The sequence below is a fragment of the Scyliorhinus canicula genome, chromosome 8 (assembly GCF_902713615.1).
Source record: "Scyliorhinus canicula chromosome 8, sScyCan1.1, whole genome shotgun sequence".
NCBI classification, from domain to species: Eukaryota; Metazoa; Chordata; class Chondrichthyes; order Carcharhiniformes; family Scyliorhinidae; genus Scyliorhinus; species Scyliorhinus canicula.
The window spans coordinates 110,901,352-110,918,329 of record NC_052153.1 but is presented as its reverse complement, the minus strand read 5'-3'; the positions used below and the strand labels follow the sequence as shown (position 1 = coordinate 110,918,329).

Here is a 16,978-nt window from a genome sequence, read left to right as displayed (position 1 = left end):
TGTTTTGTCACCAGTTTTAACCACCCCTTTGTTTGCTTACAGGTACACAAGGAATCTTGTTGATGAAGGAAATGGAAAGTTTAATTTGATGATACTGTGCTGGGGTGAAGGCCATGGCAGGTGAGCTATTTAATATGATTCTAAAATCTTTTTGTGCTTTGACTTAACATTTCATCTTTATATGTCAGTGTTTTTTATCAAGCTAAAAATTGAAATAATTACTATTTGAAAGCTCCTGACTCTTTTTTTCTCTCTCCATATTATTATAGTAGTATCCACGATCATGCTGATTCCCACTGCTTCTTAAAAATGCTTCAAGGGCAGTTGAAGGAAACACTCTTTAACTGGCCTGATGGTGAGAAAAAAGAACTGACCAAGAAATCTGAGGCAATCTTGCAAGAAAATCAGTGTACCTACATCAGTGGTAAGGCTTCCATATTCAAAGATCTTAAAATAATATATAGTTATACCAGCTGTTTCTTGTTTTTGATGTTGTAGGCTCACTTTGTTTGCTGCGACAATCACTTATGAATCTTCTTTATCTTAATTAATTTTGATCTGTTTTGTGTTCTCTTGCATGTCCAGTACTGTAATGTTCTGTAATTTATGTGTAGAAACATAATCCTATGCCATTCAATAATCCAATGTTAACTATTGTGAAGTACATCACTCTTAAATGTAAGAGGCTAATTTTCAAGTTAGGAGTGCATAGTAGGCCATTGCCTGACTTCAGCCGAACCTGCCCCTAATGCTAAATCAGCCATATTTTTGGCTCCTCCTGGAGATTTGGGCTGGTAGAATTGTGTTTGTGAGGCAACATTGGAGGATTGCAGATGCTAAGGTAGGCTGTTAGAACATCCGCCTTGGCTTGCTGAGACAACAGCCCAGATCTCCAAAATAGTTGTTATGCCCCTAGCCTTTGTCACCCTCTCCATACCCAGTGTATCCTCCCATTACCACTCACCCAGTACCCATTTAGTCATTTAATAGCAATGGAGATCCTTTGAAATGGATATTTAAAAAAAAAATACACCTCCTAACAATCTGTTAGAACTGTCTATGGAAAAACACAATGGGGAAAATCAAAGTAAATCCCCTCAAATGGTCTTAAAATAAACTTCCATTCTGTAACATCAATTATGGATGATCCTTCATCGACCTATAAAACTGACTGAACACCACTCCTCGTTGAAAAGTTTCCCTTTTAACTTTTGAAACTCAGCCAAGCATTCATAATGACCCAGCTGAGCAAAAATGCCGTTGGAAATACAAACAATGGAGGCTAGTGAAACATCAAAAAGGTTTTTTTTTTAAGCTGAACCAAATATTCCGTCAATTGTAGCAGTCCAGGAACAGGTATCTATTTCTACCTAAAAGTTGCAGACCATTTCATTTGAATCTTTATGGATTGGATACAATTCAATCACTTCAGATCATGTCAATAGAGCTCACAAGAAGTTTCCTTCAGATTGGAATGCATGCCAACACTTTTTTGCCAAGGAGAAAAGGATTCAAATGCAGCTCAACACTTGCACAATGCTTATCAATATAATGGTCAACTTGTCTATACAGGACAGAACCATACATCACTGTTGTAAAAATATATTTAACTGTAATACTGCAACTAATATTTCTGAAACTGTCAAACCATTTCAGAGCAAACTTCTGCCAAAGTTCATGACGAGGTAGGTTTTTAGAAGCCTTCCATAGCCTATCTGAGCTGATAAAACCCCAGGGAACAGAAAAAGCAATTTCCTCTCATTGTGACACCCAACACCTGAGGATGTGCCTGCGGGATGGTGACCTGAGCCTAATAGCCCAATCTGGCAGACTTGTCTTTTGTTCAACACGCATCCATTCCTGACATTTTTGGGGCAAGGATATGTGGCCCAAGGTTTCTGTTCCACCCATTGTCAATTTCAATTTCCTCCACAATATTTTATGTAGTGAAGGTTCTGCAGTGAGTAATTCCCCTCCTGCTTTTCCAAAACTAATCCACCATCTGCAAGGCATACTTCAGGAAATGGAATACTGTGCACTACCTGAATGCACCTTCTCCGAAGAAGCTTGATACTATCCAGGACCAAATAGCCTGCTTGATTGGCACCACATCCAGCACCTAAAACATTCCATTTTCCTTCACCCTGACACAAATTGGTGGTGTGATAAATAGTGATGAGGAAGCAAGCCTTCCATTGCAGGACGATATAGATGGCTGGTTAGATGGGCAGTACAGTGGTAACTGGAGTTTAACCCTGAACAGTGTGCGGTAATGCACTTTTGGAGCACTAATAATATGCAATGAATGGTAGAACCCTCCGAAGTACAGGGGACCTTGGTGTGCATATTCATAGATCTCTGAAGACAGCAGGACAAGTAGAAAAGATGGTTAAGAAGACATACGGAATACTTGCCTTTATTAGCCAAGAGCAGGGAGGTTATGATTGAGCTGTATAAAATGATGGTTAGTCCACAGCTGGACTACTGTGTGCAGTTCTGATCGCCACACTGTGGGAAGGAAGTGGTTGCACTAGAGAGTGCAGAGGAGATTCAGCAGGATATTGCCTGGGCTGGAGTGTTTGAGCAATCACTTAGGCTGGGTTTGTTTGCTTGTAGTAGAGAAGACTGAGGGGGGAACCTAATTGAGGTGTATGAAATAAGGGATATGGATATGCTGGATAGGAAGGAACCTTTTCCCCTTGGAGGAGGGGTCAATAATCAGGGGCATAGGTCAATAATCAGGGGCATATATTTAAGGTAAGGGACAGGGGACGTGAGGAAAAACCTTTTCACCCAGAGGGTGGTTAGGATCTGCAACTCACTGCCTGAACTTCAGGGTGGTAAAGGTGGCAACCCTAAGCATTTAGATGAGCAGTTAACTCCATCGCATACAAGACTGTGAACCAAGTGCTAGAAAATGGGATTAAGAGTAGATAGGTGCTTGATGGCCACTCTATTGTGGCTGTAGATGCATCACATGAGGCAATTAAGGATGGTGAAAAAATGTGAGCCTAGCCAACGATTCACAAATCATGAAAAAATTAAACTTGCTTTTCACTATATTGAACCTTTGTCCCCTCCTTGTTTGCCTCCATTAAGAAGTATGAAGATGCTGTTTCTTACTATACCACTTATTCTGTTTCCATCCTACTTTGACCCTTACCTTTTTGCTTGAAATTCCCAAGTTACTCCAGTGGCCTCTTCTCTTGAGGTCCCATTTGTGCATGGAATCCTCTCATTAATCAAATGATTTGTGATACTTGAACTGTCCTTCCACACAACAGGAGTATAACTTCAGATTGCTGTTGTCAGCATCTCCTTTCCTGTGGAAGTTAAATAATGCTATTGACACCTTTTAGAATGCCATGGTCACCACTGTGTAAGCTTGAATAACATTTTTTTTTAAACTAGCAGCAGGACTAAGTTTTGGACTGCATTTGACCTACCCCACCCCACTCTGGCATCTTTCACATTCTGCTTTTGCTAGATTAGACATGAATATTTCCATGTTTTGATGCAGGAGGAACAATACATTCTTTCAATGATAGTAACTGCATCAGTTGGATTTACATCGGACTTCTAACATTGCGAAATATTCCAATCCATTCACCACTTTCTCAAGGGTAACTAGTGATGAGGAATAAATGCTGGCCTAGCCAGAAACGCCTACATGTCACAAGAGCTAACTTGAGCTCAGCTGAAAAGTAAAACTAGTCCAGCTCAAGAATACTAAGCATACACTTTTTAACCCTTTGAGTTCTTGTTGCATGATAATCATCAGGAGAAAGTCGGTGGCCTCCATTTAATGCTGTGCCTTATTTTGGCCGTTGGTAAAATTTGGTCAACAGATAAACGTGGATCTTGTCAAACCTCCTACAAAGGCAGCTCTAGCATCAGTTGGATTTTCCATTTGAAGATAAAGTTCCAGCAATCTGGGTACTTATGAAGTAAGGGAACTGGTGCATTTTTGGGTGCTATAGGGCTGGATTCCCCATTTATTCTCCCGCCGGAGCTGAATTGCACCAGTTTTGTGATTTTCCTCTTTGATCATAAAGTGGGATGCAATTTGAAATGGGAGAGAATCCCGCCATCGGGCTGCTCTCTTGAGCGGACGGCTCGATAGTGAGGTCCTGAACCCCCTCCCCTGGGACCCTTTTGATAGGGGGATCACCCCAGTAAAGAGACCCTCGGCTGGAATCAGTGCTGATGGGTAGTGAGAAGAATTACACCTGCAACATCTACCTTGCAGCTCCACGTGGGGGGTACCGCTCTTACAGGGTGAGAGGAGTGGGCAGGCAGTGCATTGTTGGGGGGGGGGGGGGGGGGGTTGCCCTTGGATAGGCTCTGGTCTTTACTAGCGTGACTCTGGCATGTTGGACTTCGAGGTGGCCCACCTCTACTAGCAATGCTAGTAAAGACCACAAGTGATCTGTGCTCACATGTTTCTGGGGACCGGAGAATCCCAGGAGGCTGGAATATAGGGTACCGGGGCCACTAAATAGATGCAAATGGGTCCATTTTTATTTATTGACCCCCCCCCCCCCCCAAAAGCTGACGCACATCATGGACGTTCACGCTGCCAATAGGGAACAATGTGTCCGGGGCCCCAATCCTGATCTTTCCTACTCCCAACCCAACAAATTCCCTAATGGGACAGAGAATTGAGCATTTGGATGTCTCGGCACAGAAAATTCCCCGCTCCTTACATTTATAGGCTCAGTGTAAAAGTCGAATTGATGTTGGAGTCGTTTCTTGTTTGTAAATTTTGGGTTCTTCATTATTATAAAATCTTTTCCAAGTAAAGCTGGTGGATGAAAAGTGCATCAGACAATCGAAGTCTTAAGTTTGTTGCTCAAGTTGACATTTGTTTGGGGGGGAAAAAAATACAAAGGGGAAAACTATTTGTGTCCTTCCAGTAAACGTCGTGCCTTTCTTTCTAGGTGTGAAGTAAATCTTGATGATGTTCTCTCCTCAGGTACTGATGAACCTGAGTGTTTCTAATATTTTGTATTCTTCATCTACATCATGTGCTGCTTTTTGCCTTTTTAGATTCAATTGGGTTGCACAGAGTTGAAAATGTGAGTCACACAGAAGTGGCAGTCAGCCTTCACTTGTATAGTCCTCCCTTTGACTCTTGCAGCTGTTTTGATCAAAGAACTGGACACAAGAAGAGAGTGAGAGTAACGTTTTCAAGCAAGTATGGGGAAATAACTCCTCTTGTAAGTATTTGTGTATAAATAGTTGGTAATACAGAACGAGTATTGCTGGGGGAAAAAGTGATGCTGTGAAAGCTATTTGTTTTACACTCATTAGGACAGCTTTGCAAGGATACCAATTTTAAGGGAAACAATAATTTATACTGCACAAGAAGTGAGTCCTGATTGGTAGAGCTGTTGCTCTTATCAATAGCGAATCCACCAAGCAATAGTTAACTGCCAAGCCTTTGTTTAAATTCAAAACCAACATAGAACATTACAGCGCAGTACAGGCCCTTCGGCACTCTATGTTGCGCCGACCTGTGAAACCACTCTAAAGCCCATCTGCACTATTCCATTATCATCCATATGTCTATCCAATGACCATTTGAATGCCCTTAGTGTTGGCGAGTCCACTGTTGCAGGCAGGGCATTCCACGCCCTTACTACTCTCTGATTAGCACTGGTCAAGGCATTACCATTGGACACTAACCAGGGAATAACTGTCCCCCAAACTTTGTTTTAGTTGTAAAAGGTACAATGCATATACATGGAAAGGACCTTGTGTAAAAATATATGTAGCTTTCAGCACATGAAAGTGAACCATGATGTGAGTCTGACTGATCACCACTACCTTATTGGTTGTCAGTGTAATTCTTGGAGCAATCAGGATTGTTAGCAAGTATTGTCCAATGGAATTGCATCTAATGGGCACTTCTGAGTTTTGCAAGGACAGGCTGGTTGGGTATATTTTCTTACTTTGCCTGTTGCAAACAGCTGAAGGGGCATGCTGTTTGATATCATCTGCCAGTCCTTGGAACGTACAGCTTATGTGCCTGGTTTCATAGCGGCACTGAAATTCATATACCACGTTACTCATTTCTATGAGCGGCAAAATAAGTTTTCCACTTGATGACCACGTCATCAGATGCCAGTGGGGCAGGAAGGCTAAATGCTTTCTGACCCAGAATTAATTAATTAATTATATCCTGAGAGTGCAGAATGAGGCTTCTCGGCCCATCGAGTCTGCACCGATCCTCTGAAAGAGCACCGCCGCTGGGCTATTTTGATATCCATTACATTTAATACTGGTTTGAAGTCATTCCAACCCTATTATTCTAATTTGTTTTTCTCTGCTCTATAGCCAACTTTATTTGGCAACCATAGTGTTTTCCGATTCATCTTGTGCATTATGGACTCTTAAGATGCTGTATATTGATATTTAGAACCACCCCTTCCAGCAGTTGTGGAATAAGTACATGGCCGTTACCATTTTGCAACGGGGTGATGAATTTTTGCATGCAAATAAACTAGAATGTTCAAAACTGAAAATAGCAAATTATTGCTTCACTAATTATTTGTTTTTTATAACTGGCCCCTAATAGTACAATAAAGACATTTACAGATGTAGATTAGTAATTGGAAGATTTGTTGGGGAAGGAAGTCTTCTTTCTTTCTACCATATCTCCATAAATAAACGTTTGCAAACCCAGTGTCATGGTGATAGCATTGCTGCCTCACCAATCCAGGAACTTCGATTCAATTCTGATCTTGGGTGACTGTCCATCTGTATGGAGTTTGCACATTCTCCCCGTGTCCATGTGGGTTTCCTCCGGGTGCTCTGGTTTCCTCCCACTGTCCAAAGATGTGCAGGTTAGGTGGATTGGCCACCCTAAAATTGCCCCTTGGGTGTCCAGGGATATGGGCCTAGGTGGAGTGTTCTTTCAGAGGTTTGGTACAGACTTGATGGACCAAATGGCATCCTTCTGCACTGTAGGGATTCTATGAAATTCAGTTGGTTGCAATGAAAAGCATTTAAACCCTATTGTATTCGGTTTGAGTCGCCAATAAAAAATTGTGGCTTAGATTGCAATATTGAGGACCTTGTCCTGCTTGTCAGTGCTGTGGTGCCTTGCAACGTCTAATTAACCTTCAAAACTAGTTGCAGAATAGTACCTGATCTCAACGTTTTGCACACGCTTCTGCAGTGACAGGCAGTCTAGGCTAGTAAGCGGGCCACAAGTAAGATTGAAATCCGGCTTCACTAACCATGACCCCATGAATAAGATTAGATGCATTTAATACTTGCCAAGTATTTCATAATGTTGTCAAAAATGCTTAAATCATTTTTATATTAATAGAACTATCAACTTCAAATGATAACAACAAAATAAATATTTACACCTGGATGCAGAGGGAGCACTCGACTCTCACACAATTAATGTTGTGTGCAATCAGCATGCACCTCACTTACCCGTGCTTTACATGCGTATCACTTTCAATCATAACGGCAGGAAAAAAGTATATGGCCGGAAATTCGCTGAACGTGGCAATCCTCCATGTGGGCAACGGTCATTAAAATGCCTTGTGTGTCGTACTTGGAACCCAGATGGTCTGCAAGCTGTCCACCACTACCTTATGCCTATATGAAATTTGGGGAGCGAGATTCTCTGTTCCATGACGCCGATTTTGTGATCGGCGATTGGACGGAGGAATCCTTTTTTACGACAAAATCAGGGGTGGCGCCTGTTTGACGCAGGTTTTTAATGCTCCGCCCCCTCCAAAACAGCATCATCGCGGCATGTGCCACATGCTGTAGGGATGGCCTCGGTTTGTCACCTGAAGGCCCTCCCCTGATGGGCCGAGTTCACGGTGGCACGGTTCACTTCTGGTCTCAGCCGTGCAGGAACCCGGCATGGTGGCTGCAGACTCTATCCAGCACTGCCACAGTCGGGTGGGAGCCATGCTTCTGGCTGGGGGGGATTCCGCATGGGCTGGGGGTAGGGTGGCCAGGGGGGGCACTATCTGGCAGGTCCGCTCCACGCACGGCCGGTGCCATGTTTTCTGGCTGTTTATTTTGTGGAGGCCATGAGCTTTACGTGACGTGGCTGCTAGTCCCTCACCGGTGAGGGTGTGGCACTGACTAATGTAAAACGCCATGGACCCTTCGCATTTAGCCTGAAAATCTGGCCCAGGGTCTGTCGCATGCAGGGTTAATGTATGGTACCACCCACAGTGATGTAAGGAGGCACATACCCAGACCAGGGGTCAGGGTGGCATTGAAAAGGGATGGGGTTCAGACCCAAGCAGAGACAGCTCCTACTCTATCTTTACTGTGCGTGTGTAAATAATTTCCCTTGTTAATAAAGATGCAGTTAACCTAAAGACTACAAAGACTTCTTTCACTGTTCTGTAACCAACACCCTCTCAACAGGTTTGAGACCAGTCAGGGGATTTGTTTGCCACAGCAAATTATCTAGTTCTTGTGTGTTGATCTGCTTCATTCACTGACGTGGAAAATAAATGTTTCAATTCACCTTCAGTAATCAAACCAAACCCCTAAAGTTTGGTTAAGCATTAATCAGACTGGTGTGATGATCACACACCCTGATTTGGTCAATAAAAGCATGAACATAGTAACCATTGGGAATATACTTTTCTCTGTTTTAGCTCATAAGTTTTAGGCAAACAATGGCTTAAATCACTATTGGCTTGTGTTGGATAATCTTTTGTAAACAAAAGTGGAAAACTTCTTAACCAGTTAGACTGCTGTTATGTTAGTCTAATTTTGTTTTTATGATTTGCAGGTAAAGACAGATTTTCAAGAGAACAACTAAAGAATTCATTTGAACTACCAGGCCAGATCAGTGGAACTTGTGGAATATGCCCATGTAATGTTGCAGTACATGTGAAATTGTTGACCGCATTTTGGCCTACACTTTCTGGGAGGAGAGGAAGAAAGAAAACATGTAATAATCTATTATCTCTTTCCCTGCATTGCAATTTTAATAGTTAATATTACTTCCGAAGCTGATTAAGCAAATGTAACTTTTTCATAGAAACAGTCTTCATTATTATTCACTTTTCAGCTTGAGGGCTGCAGAGATTGAGGTTATCAAAATGGATGTTTCATTTATTTTTGTACACTTGTAACAATGTGCCAATGCTCAATGAAGACATCCTCGTTTTTAATGCTAACTGAATTTCCTATTATTTACCACATCATATTTCAAATAAAATGCCATATTATCCTTTCCCTTGGCATTTTGGAGACCCTTGTTGTGTCTAGCTGTTGTATTCTATATTTTCCCCGCGTTTGTCTGTGATAGAGAAATTCAAACAGCATTCATTAGGTAAGCAAAACTGAACTTTATTCACTAATTAGAACTGCTAGCAGAAATGGCAGAAACTTGAAATCGGAAGGCAGTCAATTACAAACTGCTGAGTCCGTCCCAAGTCTGCGATATTACAGAAAAAGAAGGCGATTCTTATACATTATAGGATCAAGATAACATGAATACAACTTGGTCAGGAATTTGATCGAAAGTAAAACATAAGTAATAATCGTTACAATGGCGTCACCTTGCTGACCTTTAGGGGACTGGAGTTTCATATCATTATCTTGTCTTTGTTTTAAGAAAGGGACAAATTTGTTTACAAACAGGAAGAGACAGTTGTTCAGCTTGTTATGTATTGAGACTGCTTCTAGGTTCATGACAAACAAACCTTATCTAGACTCTGAGTCACCCAGTTCTCAGGACATGCTGTCTCTGTGTATTCTGTGTCTTAGGTTATATGAAAATCAGTTTAAATTCACTTGTACCAAGAAAACTTGACTACTTTTCCCATCATGCCATTATTTGCTTCACACAATACCGCATAGCTTACATATTGAAATGTGATTAACAATACAGCTGTAAATGTACTGATTTTATCATAAAAGCTGTTGGCTTGAAACTTTCACTGTTTCACTTCACAAAGTCTAAGTAATTTTAACCTGTATGTGTGTGTGTATATATACATATATATATATAAATATTTTGAAAAAGCATTTAATTTTTAGTTGTTTTAGTATTTTAATAAACTTTTAAATTCCTGCATACAAGTGCTTTAGTTTGTATGGGTGATGAAAAGAGAGTGCAGTTGGTGGAATTAATTGATTTTACACCCCACTAAATAAAATCTGTCTCAAACATTCCCCTTTGGTTTCCTGAGAAGTGCAAATGAGTTTGAAGAAAATAGGCCTGTTTCAAGGAAAGGAATTGAGGAATAAGGTGGGTAGATTGTATTTAATCTTGCATTGAGGAAAATGGATGCTTTCACAATATCACATTATCCGCTTGATGCTGCTCAATGCCGAAATAGTTTTGATCGGAGTGTTTAAGAGGTGACTTAATAGAGGCATACAAGATGATCAGAGGATTAGATCGGGTGGACGGTGAGAGCCTTTTTCCTCTGATGGTGATGCCTAGCACGAGGGGACATAGCTTTAAATTTGAGGGGAGATAGATATAGGACAGATATTAGAGGTAGGTTCTTTACTCAGAGAGTAGTAAGGGCGTGACATAGAACATTACAGCGCAGTACAGGCCCTTCGGCCCTCGATGTTGCGCCGACCTGTGAAACCCCTCTAAAGCCCATCTACACTAGAACATCTGCCCTGCCTGCAACAGTAGTGGACTCGCCAACATTAAGGGCATTTAAGTGGTCATTGGATAAACATATGGATGATAATGGAATAGTGTAGATGAGCTTTATATTGGTTTCACAGGTCGGCGCAACATCAAGGCCGAAGGGCCTGTACTGCACTGGTATGTTCTATGTTTCATTGGAGATCATTTGGCCCATGGAGTACACCCCTCCCTAGCACCAAATTGGAGATCATTTGGCCCATGGAGTACACCCCTCCCTGGCACCATACTTACTAATTAAGTAGAGATGGCTGGACAGATGAAATGCTGTAGCATAAGTGATTGTTGCTCTAGGAATTTGGCTCAATTGCTGGAGTCTGAGCTTCAGATGCTGCAGCACATCTAGAAGGGGTAGAGTTATCTGGACGCTTTGTTTCAGGAGGCAACCACACCCCATATATTAAGTACCCCAAATTTGGCAAGTTGTCAGGGACAGCAGGATGGGACTGCGATTGAGGCAGGTAGAGGGATCCTGAATTCAGAAATGAAGGAGCCTCAGCCCTTGTCCAACAGGTGTATGGTAATTGCTCCCTGTGTGGATGAAGAAAAGGACTGTCGGGAGGATGAGCTAGCTGAATACTGCGCCGTGGTACAGGAGGCCATTCAAGTGAGGGAGGGGTGGGAAAGCAAAAAAGACAAATGGCTGTAGAGGATTCTATATTTGGGGGAACTGATGGTATCCTTTGCAAGTGGCAAGAGTCCTGCATAGTATGTTGCCTGCCTGGTGCCAGGGTGAGTGACATATCTAACCAGCTTGAAAGGATATTTGAGTGGGAGGTGGAGGACCCAGATGTTGTGGTCCACATTGGGACAAACAACATAGGCAAGATTAGGAAAGAGACCTTCTATCTTGAACTTTAGCCTGCTGATTAGTTCTGACATGTTAATTTTATTATGGGATGAATGAGGTTAAGAATTTACTGCCAAAATGATGCCTCATTATCGATGTGTAAATGGTCCAGAAATCTGTGACCGATATTGTGTTGCTAATCGCCATAAATTGCTGCACAATTTGTGCTGCATTGCCATTTAGCACCACAAAACGGTAACTCCTGGTCAATATCTGAGTTTCACAATTATTGCATTTGTGTATTCATTATTAATTAACCACACATGTGCAGCATGGTTGTGTAGTGGTAAGCATTGCTGCCTCACGGCGCTGAGATCCCAGGTTTGATCCCGGCTCTGGGTCGCTGTCCGTGTGGAGTTGGCACATTCTCCCCGTGTTTGCGTGGGTTTTGCCCCCACAACCCAAAAATGTGCAGGGTAGGTGGATTGGTCACACTAAATTGCCCCTTAATTGGAAAAAATTAATTGGGTACTCTAAATTTATAAATTAAAAAGAAAAAATAATAATTAACCACGCTGGGCATGTTGAGGCTGGCACCTAACAATAAACATACCTCTGAATACCTAGGTTTATGTTTTGTAATGCCAACGAACTTCCCTGGCAAATGGGGAATAATTGAAACTGAACCCTTATTCCTGCAAATAGTATTTTTAAAAAAAAAGAAAACATTTTTGAGAGAGAGGGAAAAGTTGAGTTGGGGGAAAAGTGTGTTTGTTATTTAAATGTGTTTTCCTTGTCTGTAACGGGGCATGCTATGAAATGCTCCACTCGAGCAATCTATGACATCTTTGGACTTTTTTGCCCCGAGAAACCGATCAATTGGGCGATTAAAAGTTTTGTTTTGACTGCCTGTACTCCTATAATCTGATTTGTTTTGCAAATAATAATGTATCTGGTGTTTTGTTCCAATTTATTTTGTGCTGACAGTTCTACCAGATGTGACACGCAAACCCTCATTCACACATTGCCTCTGCTCATTGACCTACATTGACTCCCAGTCTATCAAGGCCACAATTTCAAACATTCTGATCCCAGTGTTTAATTCAATTGGAGTGACCTCATCATTCTTTTATCTATAAACTCCTCCAGCTCTAAATCTCTCCAAGAACTCCAGGTTGCCCTGGACTGTTGGGCATCCGACACTTTCTTATACCCACCATTGATGGACCTATTTTCAGCTCAACAATTCCCTACCTAAACCTCCGTCTCCACCTCCACTTTGATTTAAGATTATCCTTAAAATTTATCAGTTGCCCCGCCTCCTTTGACTGATAATCCCTTGGACGTTATTGTTCGATTTGGACTGTCAGTTGAGGGATTTTGAAACCATCCAAGGTTACCAGCTGCACTTGTGATTACTGGAACTCCGTAGAAATTCAAGTTAAAACTTGTCAGGTGCAAATAAGAATTGTTATTTGTCTTCTATTGATTACAACTTGAAAGTCATTTAAAAGGCAATTCATAGATAATTTGAAGCTTTCAAAGAATCACAGGAATTATCTTCTTAGGCAAACAGCTTGAAACATAACTTTTAACAGTCAAAGTCTGAAAATGAAATATGAATACAGAGAGACAGTGAATAGTTCAGATCAAAGTATAGATGCTTCTAACCTACCAACTAAAACTAAACCCTAAACCTAAAAACTTAGCCTCTCTCTCTCTTTCTCTCCCTCTCTAACCTAAAATGGCGGCAAAGTCTTCTTCTGTTATACTGCTTCATATCTGTCTTAAGTCATCTGATCACACCCCAATATAATCCTAATTGGTTTGGGTTAGACTCAAACACATTTGGTTTGATGGCAAGCCGTCCATCTTCAATATGTAACATTACTTCTGTTGCCTATCTACATACTTGTGCATGTTAAAGAATGCGATATTGTGCTTTATCAAAGCCAGCAAAAACTGGTTTTATGCTGACCTGACTACTACAACAATGGAGACCTCATGCTATCTCGTCATGCCATGCTGGACATGACTCCAAAAATATAATTCAAACTGTCTATTTCAATCTTGTAAAGTAAATTATGCTGCTTTTATAACATTGTTTTGAGAATGTTGGAATCAAATATATATTTGATTCGATGGTCTAACTGATCATTTATTAAAAACAAGGCAACATAGTCTAAAATGTTTCAGCTTGTATAAATTATGGGATGTGATTCACCCTAATCTCGAATGGCGTGAGAACAGTAGAACCCTCACTCCTGCCACCTCGTTGCCATGGATTCAGCCCTTGTCCTTGGAGCAATGTCATGAAAAGTGTTTGTCTTATCAGACTTCTGTGTTACTTTAAAACTATGTCAATGAGTTTGCAGAATGTTTTTTTTATCCTTAATTTTAAAACTGGGGCTTAATATTTATGCTTAAACAGCTATCTTTTACCTACATTAGGTGTATTAGAATACCTGGCTTCTACAGCTATACTGCGATAAAGGTGCAATAGAAATGCAAGTTGTTGTAAAACAAACATCCTTACTGTACAAAATAGGAAGGATGCTTTGATTTAAATACAATCACTTGGCAATGGACTTGTTAAATTATTCAGTTATTGTCAATAATTCCATAGCAATACCATTAAAATTAATTGATGCGCCATAGTATTTACACATTGCCTTCAGCTGAAGTAGGGTTTAGAGGGCAGAACATAATTGCACCAGAATTAAATATACAGTATTTTGATTTAGTTATCATTCAGAACCAAGTTTATCCCAGTTTGCGAAGCAGATGTTGATTTGGTTGAAACGGAACAGGCTATGAAGCCTGACATACAAACAGCACCACTTCTGGCAAGAGCATGTAATCACAGTTTGACAATTTATATGGAAAGTTATAAAAGTGAACACAAGTTAATATTCGGAATAGTTGAGTCCACCTCATTAGAAAATGTAATTTCTCTTTTGAATTGTTGCAAGCATGAGGTTTCAGAAGATGATTATGTTTTGGGACAGCCTTCAAGATACAATGGAGCTGAGTAGGCTCATGTGCTCGCATATGAATTCTGCCCGACAACAGGACTGGGTGACTGCTACTATAGGGCAGGGATCCAGAATGAAACTTACCTAGAGCAAAGTACATAATGTTTACACCTAAAGCAAAAGCGGCTGAGAGTAGAATTATAGATTTGTTACAGTGCAGAAGGAGGCGATTTGGCCCATTGGGTCAGCATGGAGCCCCCCACCCAGACCCACTCCTCTGCCATAACCCCGCCTAACCTTTTCTGGCCACTCTGACAATTCAGTGTGGCCAATCCACCTAACCTGCACATCTTTGGACTGCGCAAGGAAACGAGTACCCGGAGAAATCTCACGCAGACACGGTGAGAATGCACAACCTTCTCACACAGTCACCCAAGGTTGGAATTGAACCTGGGACCCTGGCAAAAGTGCTAATTATTGTGCCACTGTGCTGTCTGCATTTTTGGACAGAAGGAGAAAGAGATCTCTCAAAGACAAAAGGTTGCAGCTAGTGTGGTCAGCAGGGAGGAGTGTGCTGCCTTTCTGTAGACTACCAGGCAGAATATGGCATGGAACACTGTCTCTGGTTAAAGAGATACATTACATGACATTGTCCTTGCGTGATTGGGGAAATAATTCCCTAGAGGAGGCTTTACTGCTGGCGTTGGTTTAGGGCTTCTCCCGAAACTAAGAGAAGTACCTTTTGATAGTCACTCGATGTTACAATTCTGTAATGAGGGGAAACATGTTGGGACACGGAGTGATATTGGACTGGTTTTGTAAAAATGGCAATTCTGCAGAGAGTGGGCAGTGAAGCCCATTGTGGTGTGGGATTTTCAAAAATTAGAGGAGTTTGGTAGTGTGGCCCCTTTAAGGGGATGGGCTCCACAGACCATGTGACGAGCTCAGGGCCAATTGTGCGGGAGCATACAAGCCCTGGCCAAAGGGGGTTTACATGGAGGAGGATCCCGGGCAGTGGGAACCAAGGAGCTGAAGTGTTAAGACCATTTATATTGAGTTCTGTGCCTGTTACTTAACTGCCTTTGCCTTTCATTAATAAACCCTTTTGTTAACTACTGGAAGCCTCCAGTGTATGTCTTGAGCCATCACATTGGTGATGTGGCAACAAGGTTAAAGTCTTCAGTTACAGCCGACAGCCATCATGAATTGAGGGAGGTAGAAAGGAACAGTTGAGAAAGTAGAGAAGCTCCAGCAAGAGTTGGAATTATTTAAACCGTGAGTGGAAATGCTTATCATTGGTAAACTAGACCCATTCGACCAAGGGATTGGGAGACTAGAGTTAGGACATCAAATGGCTTTTTTTTTATAGCCAACAAAATCACAGGTGAGGATAAGGTGGCGGTGATGCTTCTGAACCTCATGCCCCTGACTCGAAGATCTTTGACCAGATAGTGAAATTGGTAAAGAATACGTCAACCCAAGGCCCTCAATTATCCTCCAACGTTTTGTGTTTAACTGCAGTGAAGGACCATGAAGAGTCTGTCTCAGCTTTCATAGCCAGGCTTCACCAGCTTAGTGACATGTTGCGTGAACAGCTTGTTTATGGGATCCATAATCTTAATAAACAGAAAAAGCTTCTGGCGGAGACCACAATTATGTTGGTAAAAGCAATTGGGATAGCTCAGGTGACAGAATGCACCAAAAAGGCACCACTGAGCATCAAAGTATGGTTGAAGGGGAGGTTAACCAAGTATGGGGCAGTATGGCCATGACATCTTCAACGGGATTAACAAGCATAGTGCAGAACAGGACTCGGTGCTTAGGGCAGGACAGGGACCCACGGAGCAGGAAGGATCGGGGCGTCAACCTGAATCCGATGTGGACTGATATTGTTGCAGGGGGTACAATCTCCAATAGACCTGCCATTTTCAGGAGTTTGGGTGCTCCCAATGCAATCGAAGAGGGCACATTCACGCATGTTGCTGCGCGAGGCAAAGAGCACCAATGCAAAAAAAAAACAGCATTCCGTAGCGCCACTGAACATAGCAGAGAAGAGCTCTGAAGAGGAGCATGCAATGTCTCAGTTGGATTCAGTCCAAATGAATAAGACGGCTCCGATTGAAATTGTCTTAAGGGCAAATGGTAAACCTCTGAAAATCAAATTTGACATTGGGGCTTTGGTGACCGTAGTGGGTGAGCAGACCTTTCAATATTTTCATGCAGAAACGCTTGAAGCTTGAAGAGTACTACAGCCAAGCTTCCAACATACACCGGGGAAATGTCTAATATTCTCTGAACAGTCAGTGCCCTAGTAGTATAGAGAAGAAGGATACCAATCTGCCTTTGGGTTTTGTGAAAGGACATAGACCAAGCCTGTTGTGAAAGGACTGGTTATAGACGATTCGGCTCAACAGGTTGAAAATCTAAATATCTAACAGCGTGTTCCAAGTTGTCTTAAGGCAGTATGAAGATGTCTTCCACAAGGAATTGGGCCAGATTAAGGACATAAAAACCAAGATATATGTTAATCCAGATTCAACGCCCAAG

General features: G+C 41.7%; 1 protein-coding gene across 1 annotated transcript in view; it reads left to right on the top strand.

The window, feature by feature from the left end:
- LOC119970442 (cysteine dioxygenase type 1-like) overlaps positions 1–9,253 on the top strand; it is a 32,324-nt gene extending 23,071 nt beyond the window's left edge. The window contains exons 2-5 of the mRNA XM_038805060.1: positions 43–120; positions 270–424; positions 5,050–5,219; positions 8,783–9,253. Of these exons, the coding sequence (XP_038660988.1) occupies positions 43–120; positions 270–424; positions 5,050–5,219; positions 8,783–8,812 (433 nt within the window). The 3' untranslated portion in view covers positions 8,813–9,253. The remainder of the gene's footprint in view (positions 1–42; positions 121–269; positions 425–5,049; positions 5,220–8,782) is intronic.
- The last annotated feature ends 7,725 nt before the right edge of the window (positions 9,254–16,978 follow it).